This window comes from Protomyctophum bolini, assembly GCF_963924005.1.
Source record: "Protomyctophum bolini genome assembly, chromosome: 17".
Lineage (NCBI taxonomy): Eukaryota > Metazoa > Chordata > Actinopteri > Myctophiformes > Myctophidae > Protomyctophum > Protomyctophum bolini.
In genome coordinates this window covers 14,773,619-14,789,472 of record NC_137878.1, presented here as the reverse complement: position 1 = coordinate 14,789,472, position 15,854 = coordinate 14,773,619, and the positions used below count along the sequence as shown (strand labels likewise).

The following is a 15,854-nucleotide window of genomic DNA, read 5'->3' as shown; positions in this document are numbered from 1 at the left end:
ATTCGTCAAAAATAGCTACAAGGTCACAATGCAGGTTGCAACGCAGCACTGCACGTGACCTTGTAGATCGGCTAGTTCTGGCGAAGAGATTTGGTGTAAACGGAAAAGAGCGGTCAGAGGACAGTTGTACTGAACCTCAAGTCTGTTTCACTAAGACTAGAGGCTATAAATTAGACTAGCTTTCGCAGAAAATAGCAAATAGATCTGATATTTTCAGCAAAGGCCTTCCCCACAATAACATAAAAAAGACTAGTATAGAGCTCTGAGGAATATCCATGATGGAACCCAACCATGCGTTAATTGTTAAGCCACTTTTAGTGCTATGCCCTATGGTACTATACTTCGGCAAGCAACAAAAAGTGAACATCACCATGTGTCACGATGTGATGCGTTGCCAAAGCTTGTAAATCTGCTATTTTGGTAGAAAAGAAAATCACACACGTGTGAAGTGAGTGGCGCTCTTATGATCATCGTACATCATGATGACGTAACAACAATAACGTCTATTTGCTCAGATACTATGACGTAAAATTGTCCATTCATTGTCAATGGGAATTTAATGTTTGTGTAAGACAAAAATCTACACTAACAGCTAGGAGGAGCTAGCGCCCCTCAAAAAAGAAAGACAAAATTAGGCTAATGTGGTTATTCTGCTAAATCCTTTCACTTCTGGTGCAGCAGCTGTCTGGTTCTGCTGCTAATCACCAGTATTGTAGATTAGAACATGCAGGTCTTTTGCTGGAGTCACCTCATCAGGCACACGCTGTTCCTGCCACAATTCAATAAACCTTTCTCTTCCAGCTCAATAGGCATTATTGGTACATTTCAGGAATAGTATAGATAATAAAGGATACATAATATTTCAAGGCCAGGTACTGCTTGGCTCTCATTGGCTGTTGCTTGGTACTTTCTTCAAGACCTTATAGCCTTCTTAATTTTTTATCTTTTGGGCTAGTCTTGGCAGTTGGCACAGTGAAGAACTAGAAAAAAAATGCCCTTCTGGGCACAGGTCTCCACCAGGAGGATAGGAGTGTGTGTGATGTTTGGCAAAATGTTTAGGAGTAATATAAAATATAAATATATATATTTTTTTTTTTTTTTTTTTTGCAACAATTATCCCTTAGTCCCTCCAATAGGCCCGTTATTGCTATGCTATCAAGTTTTTGTTTTCCCCCTCTTTGAACAATGATTAAAATAAATAAATAAAATAAAGACAAAAGACAATCAAAATAACTGTTTGTTGCCTTTGGCAGGATATGTGGTGACACCATCAATCATACATGGTATTCATTTTGAAATTGCCCTTGGCTTTGTTTACCTATTGCTTGCCATTTTATATTTATTTCATGAATTTTATTTTATTTTATTAAAAGTGCAATTTTTTGGTAAGGCATTGAAAGGGAAGGGATGTCCGTGCACTGTTTCACTGCTCCCAGGAAAATATTTATTGAAGGTACAACATTTCGACCCTTGTGGGTCTTCGTCAGGCGGACATCCCTTCCTTTTCATTGTAGCCTATACGTATATTTTTGACCAGAACCTGTAGAATTTCTGGAGATGTGCGTGCTTCCTGCATGTTGGATCTTATCTGTAACAGTTTGGTAATGGTAAGGCATTCCACATTTTCTTGGCATAGAAGGAATTCTGTCTGAGTCTGAGGTTGCCTCTCGTGGAAAACAGATTTTTGATGTCAGCTGGATTAAATAATTAAATGAGAGGGGGTGGGGGGCAGACCATGACAATGCTGAATGTTGCTACTCTCCTGTCATTCTCATGGTTCAGACCTTCAGGGTCATGTCACCCTCCAGTGGAAGTTTAGTGAATTACACACTCCAAACTAAATCTCCATGCAGTCACAGAAGGCTTGCATAGAAAGAAAGAGTGCATTTGATTGCTTACGAAATATGTGGCTATGGAAGATATTTAAAAAAAGAATACTATATAACTAGGCTACTTTATTATCCTGTGAATGGGATTATGATGCTGTTATTTTCTTATTTTATATAGGCCTACCTAAGACCGGCTGTCACAATTTAAAACAGGTCTAACAAATAATTGGAGAGTCTGGATTGGTTGAGCTTAAGAGCACACTTGTCGAAGAAGCATGGCGTGGCTTCAAAACCAAATTTACAGTACTGAACAACATGGCTCAGCTGGACAACCTATAAAAACCACTGAAACAAGCTAAGAAACACTGTTACTGCCATGACCAAATCCGCGAAAAGAAACTGTATCAATGATAAAGCTGAGGAAAACAAAAACAATACTCGGGAGCTCTGGAAGCTTGATGTGGCCAACTACTTGAACATCTTCTTTACAAACACAGCAACAACGCTGGTTAACAAACTGCCCTCCCACTCTGGGCTCTTTGGTGTATAGAGCACATTAAAACCTACAGAACCCTCCATTTTAAAATGGTAATGGTAACAACTGATGAGGTACGTAAGAAACTGAGTGCCCTTCAACCCAACAAGGCCACTGGCCATGACAATATCCCCCCCAAATTTCTCAGAGACTCAGCCATCTCTATAGCTCCAATCATCACCGACTGGCGACATAATAAACCTCTCCATCAAACCGGGACAGGGCCCCCATGCAATCTGGCTTCAGAACATCCCACTCCACTGACACATGCTTCCTCTATTTGAGCGACCACTCCATACTGGTTAACAAGCTAAAAGCAATTGGTTTTGATAGCACATCAGTGAGCTGGATGCAATCCTACCTGGAGGGGAGAGAACAAATGGTGGCGGTGAACGGAACACTGTCGCTATTGTAAATAAGTGTATGCCTTATGGCAGTGGTTCCCAAAGTGGGGTCCCCTTGGAACTCCTTGAGGGAGTTCCATCGGGTCCCCAGCTAAATGATAGTTGATAGTTACATTGAGTTTACAATCTAAGTTGGGGTCCCAGAGATAGAAATGCCCGTAGAGGTTCAGGTCCGTAGACTAGTGCATGTTAAACTGGGGGTCCTTGAAATGAAACGGGTTGAGAATCACTGCTAGAGCCGTAAACACCTTCTCTCATGGGGGTCCCTGGCATATCTTTTCAAATGGGGGTCCGCGCACTCCGCGGGCCAATTACTGTCAATTTGGGGGTCCTTGACATGAAAGAGTTTGGGAACCAGTGCTTTATGGTGTCATCCACAGTTAACAGTTTTGTATTGAGTTGTTATTGAAATGTACTGTAATTCTCCAATCTGTTAATAAATTCTTCAATTAATCAATCAATACCGTAGTCTGATTCTTTAAACATAGTTTAAAGGTGGGTATATTTTTGTTAAAAGGTTAAAGTTCTAAATTCTGATACTGAAAATTACATGGCTGGCAAAATTACATTTCAGCCAGTCAGGAGAGATATACTCATTCATCAGCTTTATTTTTCTGAGAGGCACTAGCCTCTCCTATACACAGGTTTAATGTTTGTCTTTAGTTCAAAGTTTGTTTTAGTAAACGCATTGACAATAAAGGGAAAATGTACATCATAATGTGTCGTTTACGTCATATTGTCTCTTTTTTGTTAATGGCGTTTAATGTTTGTGTTGGCACCGTTTGTTTACACCACCGTTACATCACCTAATCAACATGAGTTAGACTTTTATATTAGCATTTAGCGCCCCTCACTTTTTTAATAGAGTTAATAGAGTTCCAGTTTCAACTTTGTCAGCTCATTTCTTCGTGTCATATTCCTGATTGGACAAAATTGGTATCCTGACCTGAAAATGCATACATTCTGTTTTTATAAAGAGCTGGAGGGACATGGTTCTGTTACTGAACAATTTAACATCTATAGCAATGAGTACTATCAGAATATAAAGCTATTTAACACATATTTAACCAAAACAATTTGTACTCTACCTTAAGCAAACAGCAGGCCTAGACCGGTGCAGGGGGTGGGGGGTATGCCTGCTTCCAGGATGCTCCTGTCCTGCCCTGCCTGATACGAAAAACTAACGGACATCTTCTCGCGATGTTAGATGGATGTGCTATTGTCCTCCTACGGCGAGGTCGGCAGTCGCGCGAGATTTTGATCAGTTGACTAAATGCCACGTCTGTGTCTCTCTCTGTGTGATAGAATGAAACAGACTTCCAGACTCAACAACAACACTGTCGTGGACCAATAACAGTTCAACATTTAGATCTGATATTTGCCACGTCGTATAATAAAGAGTGTATTCAACGGTTTCTCCAGGCGCTGGTCATTAGGAGCAGCCAGGTAAGAAAGAAAGGAACATATAAGGAGCAACATGTCATGATGGTAGCAAGTTGTTTAGCCAGGGCTAGCATGCTAGCAGCTTTGATGAACAACTTGATTGATTGAGTTGGACTTTGTGTTTTGTTTGCGATCAGACTTATTTACTTTGCTGTTGTGAGCTTTGCGATCAACGAATAATAAGGGCTTAAACCAACTAGGATAATCAATGCAATTACACATAAAGATAAGCTAAACGAACATCACACACTGACTGGAGTTGTCTTGTCCAGCCTGCACGTTCCAGTTTAGAACATTATGTAGATTACCGGTATGCCCATGCCGTATGTTAATCATGGTTTGAGATAGCCTAAGATTATACACACACACACACACACACACACACACACACACACACACACACATATCAGGGTCCTCCATTTTCAATTCATCAGAACATTTTAAGACTTACAGATATACACTTTCTACTGTAAAGACATGCTTTCTGTGTAAAGACATTCCGTACATGTGATTATTTTCCAAGTGTTTTCAATAACGCAACCTCCTGCATTTATTATGTGCAATTTCAAAACAGGTCGTACAGGGCCGTTACCAACGAGTGCTTCCAAACTCCAACACTTGGAAAATAATTACCTGTCCTGCTATGAATTTATTGACACAGTCTGTGTTTTTGCATAGTATAGTCTGTCATTAATGTCATTCAATGTTTTGATGAACCCCAATGGAAACAAGCCATAGTGCTTTCTCAGGTGTTTAATACTATTAGCACTATAGCAGCAGACCTTGTATTGAACTGTACTTTCCTGTGCTTGTCTTTGCAAACTGCAATATTCAATCAAAGTGAACTTGTGTGATTCTCAACCCTTTACTACTGTTGTTGTTCTGTTTGTTACAGGTGGGTTAACTATGGCCTGTGTACGTCTACTCACACTAACACTGTTTACATCATTGCTGCTGCTGCTGCTGCAAGCGACACAGCTGACAGTCGCACACGGCCACTCCCACGATCACCACGGACACTCCCATGGTGAGGGAGGTTGCCATGGACACGGGCCTCAGGTGAAGATGCACCACGGGGCGAGCAAGTATAGTGCGCAAGCCAACCTGGACCCAGAGGAAGAGGAGCACCACGGGCACGCTCACGGGCATGCCCACGATCACGGGCACGCCCACGATCACGGACACGCCCACGATCACGGGCACGCTCACGATCATGGGCACGCTCACGAGCACGGACACGCCCACGATCACAAGGACGTTGTCCGCGTGCACAAGGAAGAGGAGGATCACGGGCACGGGCATGACGGAGGGGAGAGGGTGAAGAGGGACGCGGAGGGAGAGAAGAGAGACCTGCTGGAGCTGTGGATGCAGGTGTGTGATCACATTGAAAGAGCCTTGGTGTTGTTGATTCATTATCCCATTAAGACCGGAGGCAGATTCTCAAAAATAGCAGATGTACAAGCTTTCAGTGTGGCACAGAGATTTTATTTTCCACTGTTAACAATTCTAGAATTCAGTCATACGCAATGAGGACATGTGAGAAAATAAATGTCCTCTTCTAGCCTAAATTAATTATATTATTATGTTTTAGCAAGTTCTTTTTGGGTTATACTACTAAAAGATGAGAATAACAGACCTGTAACCGTCCATTTGGTTCCTAACTATCAATAATTTAGCATGGCCCATTGTGCTGCTCTTCTTGTTCATGGCATCATTGCATGTCCCTGCCCTGTTCAGTGCTTCCACTGGACAGTTCCCTGGTGGGATTGTGTGTAACTGTGTCAGCGTCAGAGCATGTGCTCTCCTCTCTCCTTTCCCTAGGTAAATAAAAGATTACAATTAAAGTGTTGTCCAGGATGTAGGAGTGGCTCTGCTGAGCAGGGCAGCCACTTTCCCCTTGTTCTCAACACAGACATACTTTTACCTAATTGGAAATCTGAGAAAACGCAGAGGGCCACATGTTTTTGGCAGATGAGTAAAAGGTGCTCTTGATTGATTGGGACTTTGTCGACCTAGTCACTCTGTGGAAAAATGTGAAAGGCTTTATTGTATTGGCTAGACTCTAGCCAATACAATAAAGCCTTTCACATTTTTCCATGTGCATTTTAAGGCTCTAGCCGCTAGAGCCTTAAAATGCACCAACTGTCATAGCGTGACTATACATTTGTGAGGATTGGAACAAATTAGTATTATATAGAGGGTAATGGTATGTGTGTTCATGAAGTGAGAGGCAAAGTGAGTGGCAATTGGCAAAGTTTAACGTTTCACGTCATTTAATGCAATCAGCTAGAACTTTTCTGTTTGGATGTATGGGATGTGAAGGCCAGAAAGTAGTTTTCTGCCACTCAGTAGGCGTTCCCGCATTTTCTGGGTATGATGATGTCACACGATGTCACCCTCTAGGAAACGTCATCATAGTCTCATAGTCATTACCATATTAGTTTTGAGCAGGTGACCAGATAAAACACACGTGTATGCTACAAAATAGCCTGTGTAAAACGGTAAAACCCACCATGGAATTATTGACGTCGTTCCGGTTGTTTCTCCATTCTCCAGGCTATAGGGGCCACCCTGCTGATCAGCGCCGCTCCGTTCCTCATCCTCTTCCTCATCCCGGTGCAGTCCAACTCCGACCAGCACCAGAACCTCCTCAAGGTGCTGCTGAGCTTTGCGTCCGGAGGCCTGCTGGGAGACGCCTTCCTTCACCTGATCCCCCACGCCCTGGGTTGGTGGATGACCCGCTGTCTGTGTTTCTCTCCACGTGTCTCTCTCGCTTTGTTTTTCTCTCACTTTCTCTCTGTTTTAACACACCGCATCGCTTGCCAAAAATAGTAGATCTACAGTAGGCCTGTCACAATTATTACATTATCGTCTAATCACAATTATTTGAGATAATCGCAATTGATTTGCATAATCGCCATAATCATTTCCATGTTGGGGGGGAAAAAAAACAAAAGCAGAAATAGCAAGTAAGCTTGTAGATCAGCTATTTCACTCTTATTTAAATAAATAAATAATATAAATATAAAATTATTAAATGTCAGTAATTTCTTTGTATATTTTAGTTATTTGTCGTATGTGCCCTGTGCATTTTTTTAATTATGAATCCTAAAATAAATAAGAATATAGTTTTTTTTTTCATATACATACAGTACAAGCTGTTGCGTAATGCTGCATGCTGCTCAGATGAGTGACACATGGCTAGGCCTGTCACAATTGTTACGTAATCGTCTAATCATCGCACTTATTTGAGATGGTCTTCATAATGTTTTGCATAATCATAATTGTTTCCATGTGACAATTAATCGTCAAGTAAAATGTCATAATCCCTACACAGGGCTTTGCAAACAAGCAAGCGCACATGCATGTTTCACCCGTCTTCTGCACACGTGCCCGCGCACACTCAAGTAATGGCACCTGTGCACTGTACACAAGCATTTCATTCCACTTCTAAATTGCCAGGCATACGACACAAGCTTACATGACGATAAAGCATATGTTTTGTATGTCTTCCTATTTGCTCCTTACAGCGCCACACTCGCACCATGGAGGCGAAGAACACGGCCATTCAGTCGCCAGTGAAGAGTCACATGACCATGGCCACTCCCACGGTATGGAATCATTATCTGATGGCATAGAACAGTGGTATAGGTCAATCTAACTCTTTGTGTACTACACATGGAACCAAACGGACCCTTACAGGTCCATTTGGTTCACACTTGAGGTATGGGGGTAAGAAGGGGGCAAAGAAGAAGTGCTGTGTACTGCGGTCAAATGCCACCAGTGATTTCCCCCTGTAAAAAATCTCTCAAAACTCTAGTATTGTTTCTGTGTCTGTCCAGGTGCGGCCCACGACCACATGATGTCAGTAGGCTTGTGGGTTCTGGGTGGGATCATCGCGTTCCTGGCGGTGGAGAAGTTTGTTCGCCTGATGAAGGGTGGCCACGGGCACGGACACTCCCATTCACATGGTACGCTGCTGTTAGAGCTGTGCATTTATCAAATATCAAAAATGTGTCAATGTTCCAGTAATTGACTGGTAGATTTATATTTTATATTTCTATTCCCCATTATCAGATATATGGAACAGATATGCAAAGGGAAATAATTATTTCTTGATTATGCAAGTGTATAAAAATTAGGTGGAAAATAATCGATACGTATCGGAAAATCTATACAGACGTGCGTGATGCGAGTGCAGCGGTTCATTCATTGTATCGGATACAATTGACGGGTGAAATCGCGATGCATCGTTCACGGAGTGCTTGCGTCGGTAAAATCCAGGGTTTTTTTTTTCATGTTGAATTTCACCCTAGACTGTGTTTACGAGGCGCATTGAATGCACCATCAGCAAAAGGGAAAAAAAGACGACTGTCCTCTCTCTGCACACTGCAGCGGCTCGCTGCGCGGCCAGAGTCACTGAACACACAAGATGTACAGACAGACAATAGACAAGCACCCGCGACTACAGAAGTACAGTACAGAAGTAGTTAAAATATGCAAGAGATTGAAGAGAAGCAACACGTAGCTTTATAAAACCCCTGTGTCCAAGTGTCCGTTGATTAGCAGTGGCGTTTAGCGATAGTGATCGACAGCTGCATGTTTCTTCTTCTCGTCGATTTGACGCAATTAATTGCGATAATTTTGTAATTAAAGAAAGCTTCTGCACACATGAACAACGGCAACGCTAAAAATGCTAAAAATGCCTAAAATAGCAGACCTACAAGCGTGGATGCGACGCGTTGTGAGCTTGTAGATCCGTTGTGTTTAAAAATAAATTGGCTAATAATGCTGGATTATATCCATATAACAAGACAGGCCAGGGTCTCAATGTTTTTCAGGTCAAGGACCCTTTAGCTGAGAGAGAGATCAAGCAGGGACCCCTAGCCTGGCTTGGCCAGCCTCATAGTGGGGATTCACTGAAGATGCGGGGAGGAAATGTCAGTGAACCCTCGCTATGAGTCTGGCCGCACCAGGCTAAGGGACTCCCACTACATAGTCTATTATATTATAAAACTGTGTTTAAACTAGACATAGACTTGATTGACAGCACTATCGGTGTGTGACAAATTCATGTTTTGTGTTTATTTGTTAATTTTCTATTAATATGAAACATAATCCATTAATGACATTTAACCCATTTAGACCTACGTTAGATTCTACAAAATGTCTTCTAAATCATGACTGTTTTCAGAAAAAACAAATTTTTCTATGTCAGTGGTGCTCCAGCTATTTCATGTCAAGGACCCCAGAAATTATATGTAATTGGTCGCCGACCCCCATCTGAAAATAGGTAGTTCCAGGGACCCCCCAAGATTTGAGTTAAAAACGTTTGCTCTGAAAGAACATATATTCAAAGATTTGCGCCACATTTTCACGATTACAATTTTTTCAATAGTTAAAAGTATGACATAATGCTTAAAACACCAAAAGGGGATTCCGCCCAAAATGGGTTAATCTCTTAAAACCTCAAATTGACCTTTGGAAAATAAAAAAGGTTCCTATCACACAATATTTGGAATCCCCCCCGCCCCTGTAATAACTTTGAGGACTATAGGGGTCCCCTGTTGAAGACCCATGTAATAATATATACTAATTATATCCTATAGGCTACTATATAATTAGTAATCAGAATTTTGGTCAGAATTTTATTGAAAGGATAGCCCCTTGAGATGCAGCATCTCATTTTAGAGGGGGTCCCATACACAGGGAAAAACATTACATACAGTACAGTGCAGTTGTACAAATGGACAGTGCACAATAGACAATACAGACATGTACAGATACAGTTAGCTTGCTCATCCTCTCCCACACACAATCAAACAATTCTAAACCAGCAGAGAGCTGACCCTTTGATTTCTTACAGAATTCTATAATTTGGGTTGTTAGACAGATGCAGAGCCTATACTAACCTACAGTAAACCAATAAATTGCTTTGAATTTAAATTTAATGCATTTTTAGTAGCCTACATATTGTGTCGAATTTGACTGCCATCATATTGCACCGTATCGCATTGGGGTGAATCGTATTGCATCGCCAGGGGATTCCATGTATCGCTGGAAGTCCATCTAGATGCGTATTGAATTGGCCTCAGTGATGAGATTCACATGCCCAATAAAAATGTACGGGCTCATGCACAAGAATATTTACTACAGTGTAACCTACAGTACACAGTATGTATCATATCGTTGCTGTTGGCCAGAAGAACCCTTGTATGTCCATATTGCTTCTTTTCCAATGGCATTACTCAAACCACCGTTCTGTTGTTCTCAGCTGCTGCCAAGGCCAAAGACAGCGACACGGAGGAAGATAAGGAGGATTCGAAGGATGAGAAGAAAGACAAGAAAGAAAGCAAAGAAGAGACGGCACCAAAAACAGAAGGTAAGAGCAGCACAGGTGAAAATAAAGATCTCATTGATTCGAATGATTTCGATGATTTGATCTTACTAACTTCAAACAGGCTGACAAAATCACTAAACACATTTCAGACAAGCACACAAGCAACCAATCAATCACAACAGAAAACACTAACAGCTTGTGCTGACAATCATGGTCAAGTGACCTTAAAGGTGCAGAACACAAGCGCCTCTGAACATCCTAATGCATCATTGGAAATAATAAATTACGATAATGCACGTGCAGGGAAATGAACATGTCATGCCAAATTAACTATTATATTCCTGACAACCCTCTGGCCCCAAATAAACTAAAACATCTGTTTCTGATCTCCCCAAAGTGCAACTATAAAATAAAGTGAAGAAAATGAATATGCAGTATATTAATTAACAAATGCAGAGACATTTACTTACTAAACTTTGTTTATGTTGTTTATCCTAACTCTTGATCTTAGTCCCAGACATCAAGGTGTCTGCTTACCTGAACCTGGCTGCGGACTTCACACACAACTTCACGGATGGTCTGGCCATCGGGGCGTCATTCCTAGTGGGGCCAGCGGTGGGAGCTGTCACCACCCTCACCATCCTGCTGCACGAGGTCCCCCACGAGATCGGAGACTTTGCCATCCTGGTGCAGTCGGGATGCACCAAAAAGAAGGTACACCGGCTGACAGTGAATGGGTGTTACTGTTTAGCACAGTTTTTCTGCCTAAGACAAGATTAAAGTAAAGTAAGTAGCCTTGCCGAGCCATGAGGCCCATAGGGCAGGAGCCTATCTCCTGTTTCTGTAGCATGAGGCAGCTTGATGTACAAGTACACCCCCTGGACATGACTCTAGTATGTCGCAGGGACCCCCAATCCAACCCTTGATGCTGAGTGTCAAGCAGGGAGGCATTGGGTCCCATTTTTAGAGTCTTTGGTCTTTTGGCTAAGACGAGATTGGACGACTTTAATTTATGATCACAGATCGCTTAGGGCGAGATTGGACGAGATAAGGGTTTATAGTGTTCAAAAATGAATTTTACCGGCTTTTGTTGTGATCGTCGCTTGGCAATGGGTCCCTTCCGCGATCGTGACATCATTGGTTATTTATTTTCCATGCACTGGTCCCCTTTGTATTGAAATTGAGCTCAGATTGATGTGATAATAGAAAACATCCATGTTTTCGGAAGGCAATAAAAACCATTTGTGACCGTGTGGGACGGTTTCCAGTGCTTCTGATAAAAAAGGAAGTATGTGCCCTGTCCGCAGTGTCCGGTCTTGCACACCTCATGAAGAAAGTTTAAATTCAAGTTTAATTTGACTCTTTAGTTTATAGTTTTTTATAGTGATGCACCGAATATTCGGCAGCAGAAAATATTCGGCAGAAAATGGCTAAAAATGCATTTTCGGCCTATTCGGTTTCGGCCCCAAATAGGCAGAAAATATATCACCGAATAGTGGATGCAATTAATGCATTCAAAAGAGCTGAATATATGTTTTATGGACCCATAAGTGATTATTATTTAAGTGAAGTTTTGCATTAACCATTTATTTTGCCATAAATCAGGTAGCTTTAAGGTACGGCCATGACAGCAATGGTAGGAAAAAAGATATATATTATTATTTTCGGATATTCGGTTTTCGGTTTCCGGCGAACTGTTTCCTATATTCGGTATTCGTTTTCGGCCAAGAATTTCACTTTCGGTGCATCCCTAGTTTTTTATTTGATGTACCTTGGTGGTTGATTTTCTTTCTGAATTGAAATAATCATTATTTCAATTAAATTTCTCTTCTGACCATTACCCATCAGGCCATGTGTCTGCAGCTGCTGACCGCGCTGGGAGCTCTGGCCGGCACAGCTTGCTCCCTATTGGCCGAGGGCGTGGGTGCCACGGCGACCGCCTGGATTCTGCCCTTCACAGCCGGCGGCTTCGTCTACATCGCCACGGTGACTGTGCTTCCCGAACTGCTGGCAGGCCGCTCCAGCTTTGGCCAGTCACTGATGGAGATTCTGGCCCTGCTGTTTGGCGTGGGCATGATGGTGCTGATCGCAGAGTATGAGTGAGACGGAGGGAGAAAAAAAAGAGAGGGACTGATGCTAGCGTAGGGCAGGAGGGGAGACGGGGAGAGAGAATGAGCGACAGATGGTTGGAGAGAAATAAAAAGATCATCATACAGAGACGAAATGGAAGTTAAAAGGGCTGAAAAATGGGATTGAATGTAAAAATGATAAAATAGCTCTTGAGGACATACTTTTGTCTTTTATCGATTCAATCCTTTCTGACGCACATCCCCTGTCGAAACGGATACATTTGTCATTTTGTTCTCTCGTATGTACTCCTGCTCCTGCTGATTTATTTTATTTTATTTGTACCTGTTTACTGAGAATGAGCACTGTGGAATTCAAAGAGTGAAGCTAAGACGGTAACTTACAATTGGGGGGGGGGGGTTTCATAGTGTCTCATTTTTCCCAAGAGACATTAGCCACTTTCACTGCATTTTTCCTGCCAAACAAATTCTTGCTCTTACCCATGACGGCACTCACAACTGTAATACTTAGTAAATTGATTAGTAAAAAAGAGAGGAAGAGAACGAAAACATTACTTTGCTGAACCTTATTTGCTTGTCTGCTCTGTTGGATGGCTTCACAGTGAGTCAGGTCTGCTCTGTTGGATGGCTTCACAGTGAGTCAGGTCTGCTCTGTTGGATGGTTTCACAGTGAATCAGGTCTGCTCTGTTGGATGGCTTCACAGTGAGTCAGGTCTGCTCTGTTGGATGGCTTCACAGTGAGTCAGGTCTGCTCTGTTGGATGGCTTCACAGTGAGTCAGGTCTGCTCTGTTGGATGTCTTCACAGTGAGTCAGGTCTGCTCTGTTGGATGTCTTCACAGTGAGTCAGGTCTGCTCTGTTGGATGGCTTCACAGTGAGTCAGGTCTGCTCTGTTGGATGGCTTCACAGTGAGTCAGGTCTGCTCTGTTGGATGTCTTCACAGTGAGTCAGGTCTGCTCTGTTGGATGGCTTCAACAGTGAGTCAGGTCTGCTCTGTTGGATGGCTTCAACAGTGAGTCAGGTCTGCTCTGTTGGATGGCTTCAACAGTGAGTCAGGACGGAGGATATCGGGCATTTCATTTTTGGTAGTTTCGTTGCGACCTCAGAATTGTACGGTTGTATTTATAGACATTCAAGTGAAATGGAATATGACATTGTATTGTAATTGGTGTTTATTGATGGCTTCTGTTTTCAGTCATTGTCGACAGTCAAGAGACCAAAATGTCCTAGCCGAGAGACATTGTGGCATATTGTCATCAATGTCATCGTCATTGTCACGGAGGAAGGTTTACATAGAAAGCGTAAAAGGTCTATGCTGCAGTTACTTTTGCCACTTTTTCACACCAGTCCATTAGAGGGCACCATTCATATTACATTTTAAATTGAAGGTTCAGCAGAGCTTCAAGTGTTGGCTGTTTGAAGCTGTGCAAGTGTACATAGTGTTTCAGATCCCATGTTTGTGCTGACCTTGAAGTCCAATATAATAATAATAACACAATACTGTTATCTGATTCCGAATAGACAAATCCACAGAGCGCTGCCCTGTAGTTGTTATGTAGCTCATTATTTCCGCCTGACAACGCTGTTATGATTGCTGTTCTGTGCATTCGTCTATACTGTTAATTGTGTGCAACTCTGCAATAATATCAGATTAGTCGTGCATTCTGACCCATTGGTTGACAAACTAGAACAGTCATCACACATGTGGTATTGTGGTTGAGGAATATGATCAGGTGTAAAGTCTTGTAATTGGGGATAAAGTTGGGTGAGAAAACATAATCAGCTCACATACCCATGGTTACACAAAGGTTGCCGGGAAGTGAAGAAAAGACTACACGATGTAATTGTAGACCCGTTCCATTCTCATTTGATTTTGTGATGTAATTGTAGACCCATTCCATTCTCATTTGATTTAGTGATATCTGTATCTTGGAAACATCAGTGATGTGGCCTAGTTGAGCCATATCCACAGCCACCATCAGTGCATCAACACCAAGCAGAATCCAGGTTATATGGAAATGACATTTTAAATGCACATTCAAACTGGACGAATGCCTTTTGCAGCACATTTGTAGACATAAGATTAGCAGAATGACTTAAGTTGAAACTTAATGGGTTTCTGATTTATTTCATTTGAATCATTCCAGATTTTTTTTTTACCTTTGCAATTCCAGAGTAGGGTGTACTCAATTAGGACAATTCAGATAGTGATGTATTGGTTGTCTTTTTTTCTCACAGTCAAATTGTGTACTGTAGGTATAATATTTTACCATGTTAGGGGTTTTCAACAATGATATTGGCAGATCTACAAGGCAAGCTGTGTGTGAGTGTGACCTGAGTTTGTACATGTATGGCTATTTTCACTTTTTTTTAAAGTGAGGCCCAAAGCCATGAATGGCTCACCCCCAAAGCGTGGATATCTCGCCCCACGGCGTGGATATCTCGCCCCAAAGCGTGGATATCTCGTCCCATATTTATTTCATGTTTATTTTACCTTATTTTCCACCTGTCCTAGTGCACACGTTGATGGAGAAGATATTATTAGGCTAAATGTATCTGGGTCAGCTGGCTTGGAAGCTTGGCAGCTGTGGTGTTTCAACAGTGGTTGCCAGTAGCTGAAAGAATACACCTGTTGGGCCAACAAGGTGAAAGTTAACTGCATCGTTTCTCCTCCCAAATATTATAGCATCACCTTAGCACAGAAAAAACTGCTTTCTTTGTCTTGTATTTTGTCATGAAGGAATAAGTAACGGTCACAATTTACTCCTGTTGTCATCACTTGACATTGGCATCACCATGTGATGGTTTTAAAGGATGTTCTGTGTCCAAACGATGATATTTTTAAATTGGGAGTGTTGGTTATGGGTCTGTAGTGCATGTTTTCTTTCTTTCTTTTTCTCTTCATTTTGCCGAGTTCTTCATTTTTCGTAGAAAATATTAAATGAAAATGTGAACACAGTGTCATATTGAATGTTTTCCGTTTTATATCTGCTGAATCAAATAAAAAATATATACCAACTAGAACTGCACTCTGTCGAGTGCATACTTGCTTGTTGCACACTAGTAGGCCATAAATGGCCTACTAATGCGCAAGAAGAGCGCGCAAGTACTTTCGACCGCTACAAACTGTCACATCTCAGTTTCTCTGTGAAGGAACGTTTGAAATGTTGAATTATTAGGTTTAACTCTTTTCTACCTACCTACTTTATGCATGTAA

The 15,854-nt window shown here is 41.8% G+C and overlaps 1 protein-coding gene across 5 annotated transcripts; it reads left to right on the top strand.

Moving 5' to 3' along the window:
* Window positions 1–4,053: 4,053 nt before the first annotated feature.
* slc39a7 (solute carrier family 39 member 7) lies at window positions 4,054–15,661 on the top strand. Of its 5 annotated transcripts, none has more exons than XR_013965658.1 (9): window positions 4,054–4,214; window positions 5,107–5,582; window positions 6,768–6,936; window positions 7,742–7,822; window positions 8,054–8,182; window positions 10,486–10,593; window positions 11,063–11,265; window positions 12,400–13,214; window positions 13,589–15,661. XR_013965658.1 is itself a non-coding variant. In XM_080787653.1 (8 exons), exons 2-8 carry the CDS (start codon window positions 5,118–5,120, stop codon window positions 12,652–12,654), a joined length of 1,410 nt encoding a protein of 469 aa, XP_080643779.1. In that variant the 5' UTR covers window positions 4,054–4,214; window positions 5,107–5,117; the 3' UTR covers window positions 12,655–15,661. The 5 variants fall into 5 exon arrangements, 1 of the variants encoding a protein (XP_080643779.1); XR_013965659.1 differs by having other exon boundaries at window positions 12,400–13,384; window positions 13,659–15,661; XR_013965660.1 differs by having other exon boundaries at window positions 12,400–13,554; window positions 13,659–15,661.
* Window positions 15,662–15,854: the final 193 nt, after the last annotated feature.

Excerpts from the sequence above, each read along its gene's own strand:
- slc39a7 (XM_080787653.1), top strand. The coding sequence starts at position 5,118 with ATGGCCTGTGTACGTCTACTCACACTAACACTGTTTACATCATTGCTG. Across the intron at positions 6,937-7,741 it reads CCTGATCCCCCACGCCCTGG|CGCCACACTCGCACCATGGA; the intron begins GTTGGTGGATGA and ends TGCTCCTTACAG. Across the intron at positions 11,266-12,399 it reads CGGGATGCACCAAAAAGAAG|GCCATGTGTCTGCAGCTGCT; the intron begins GTACACCGGCTG and ends ATTACCCATCAG.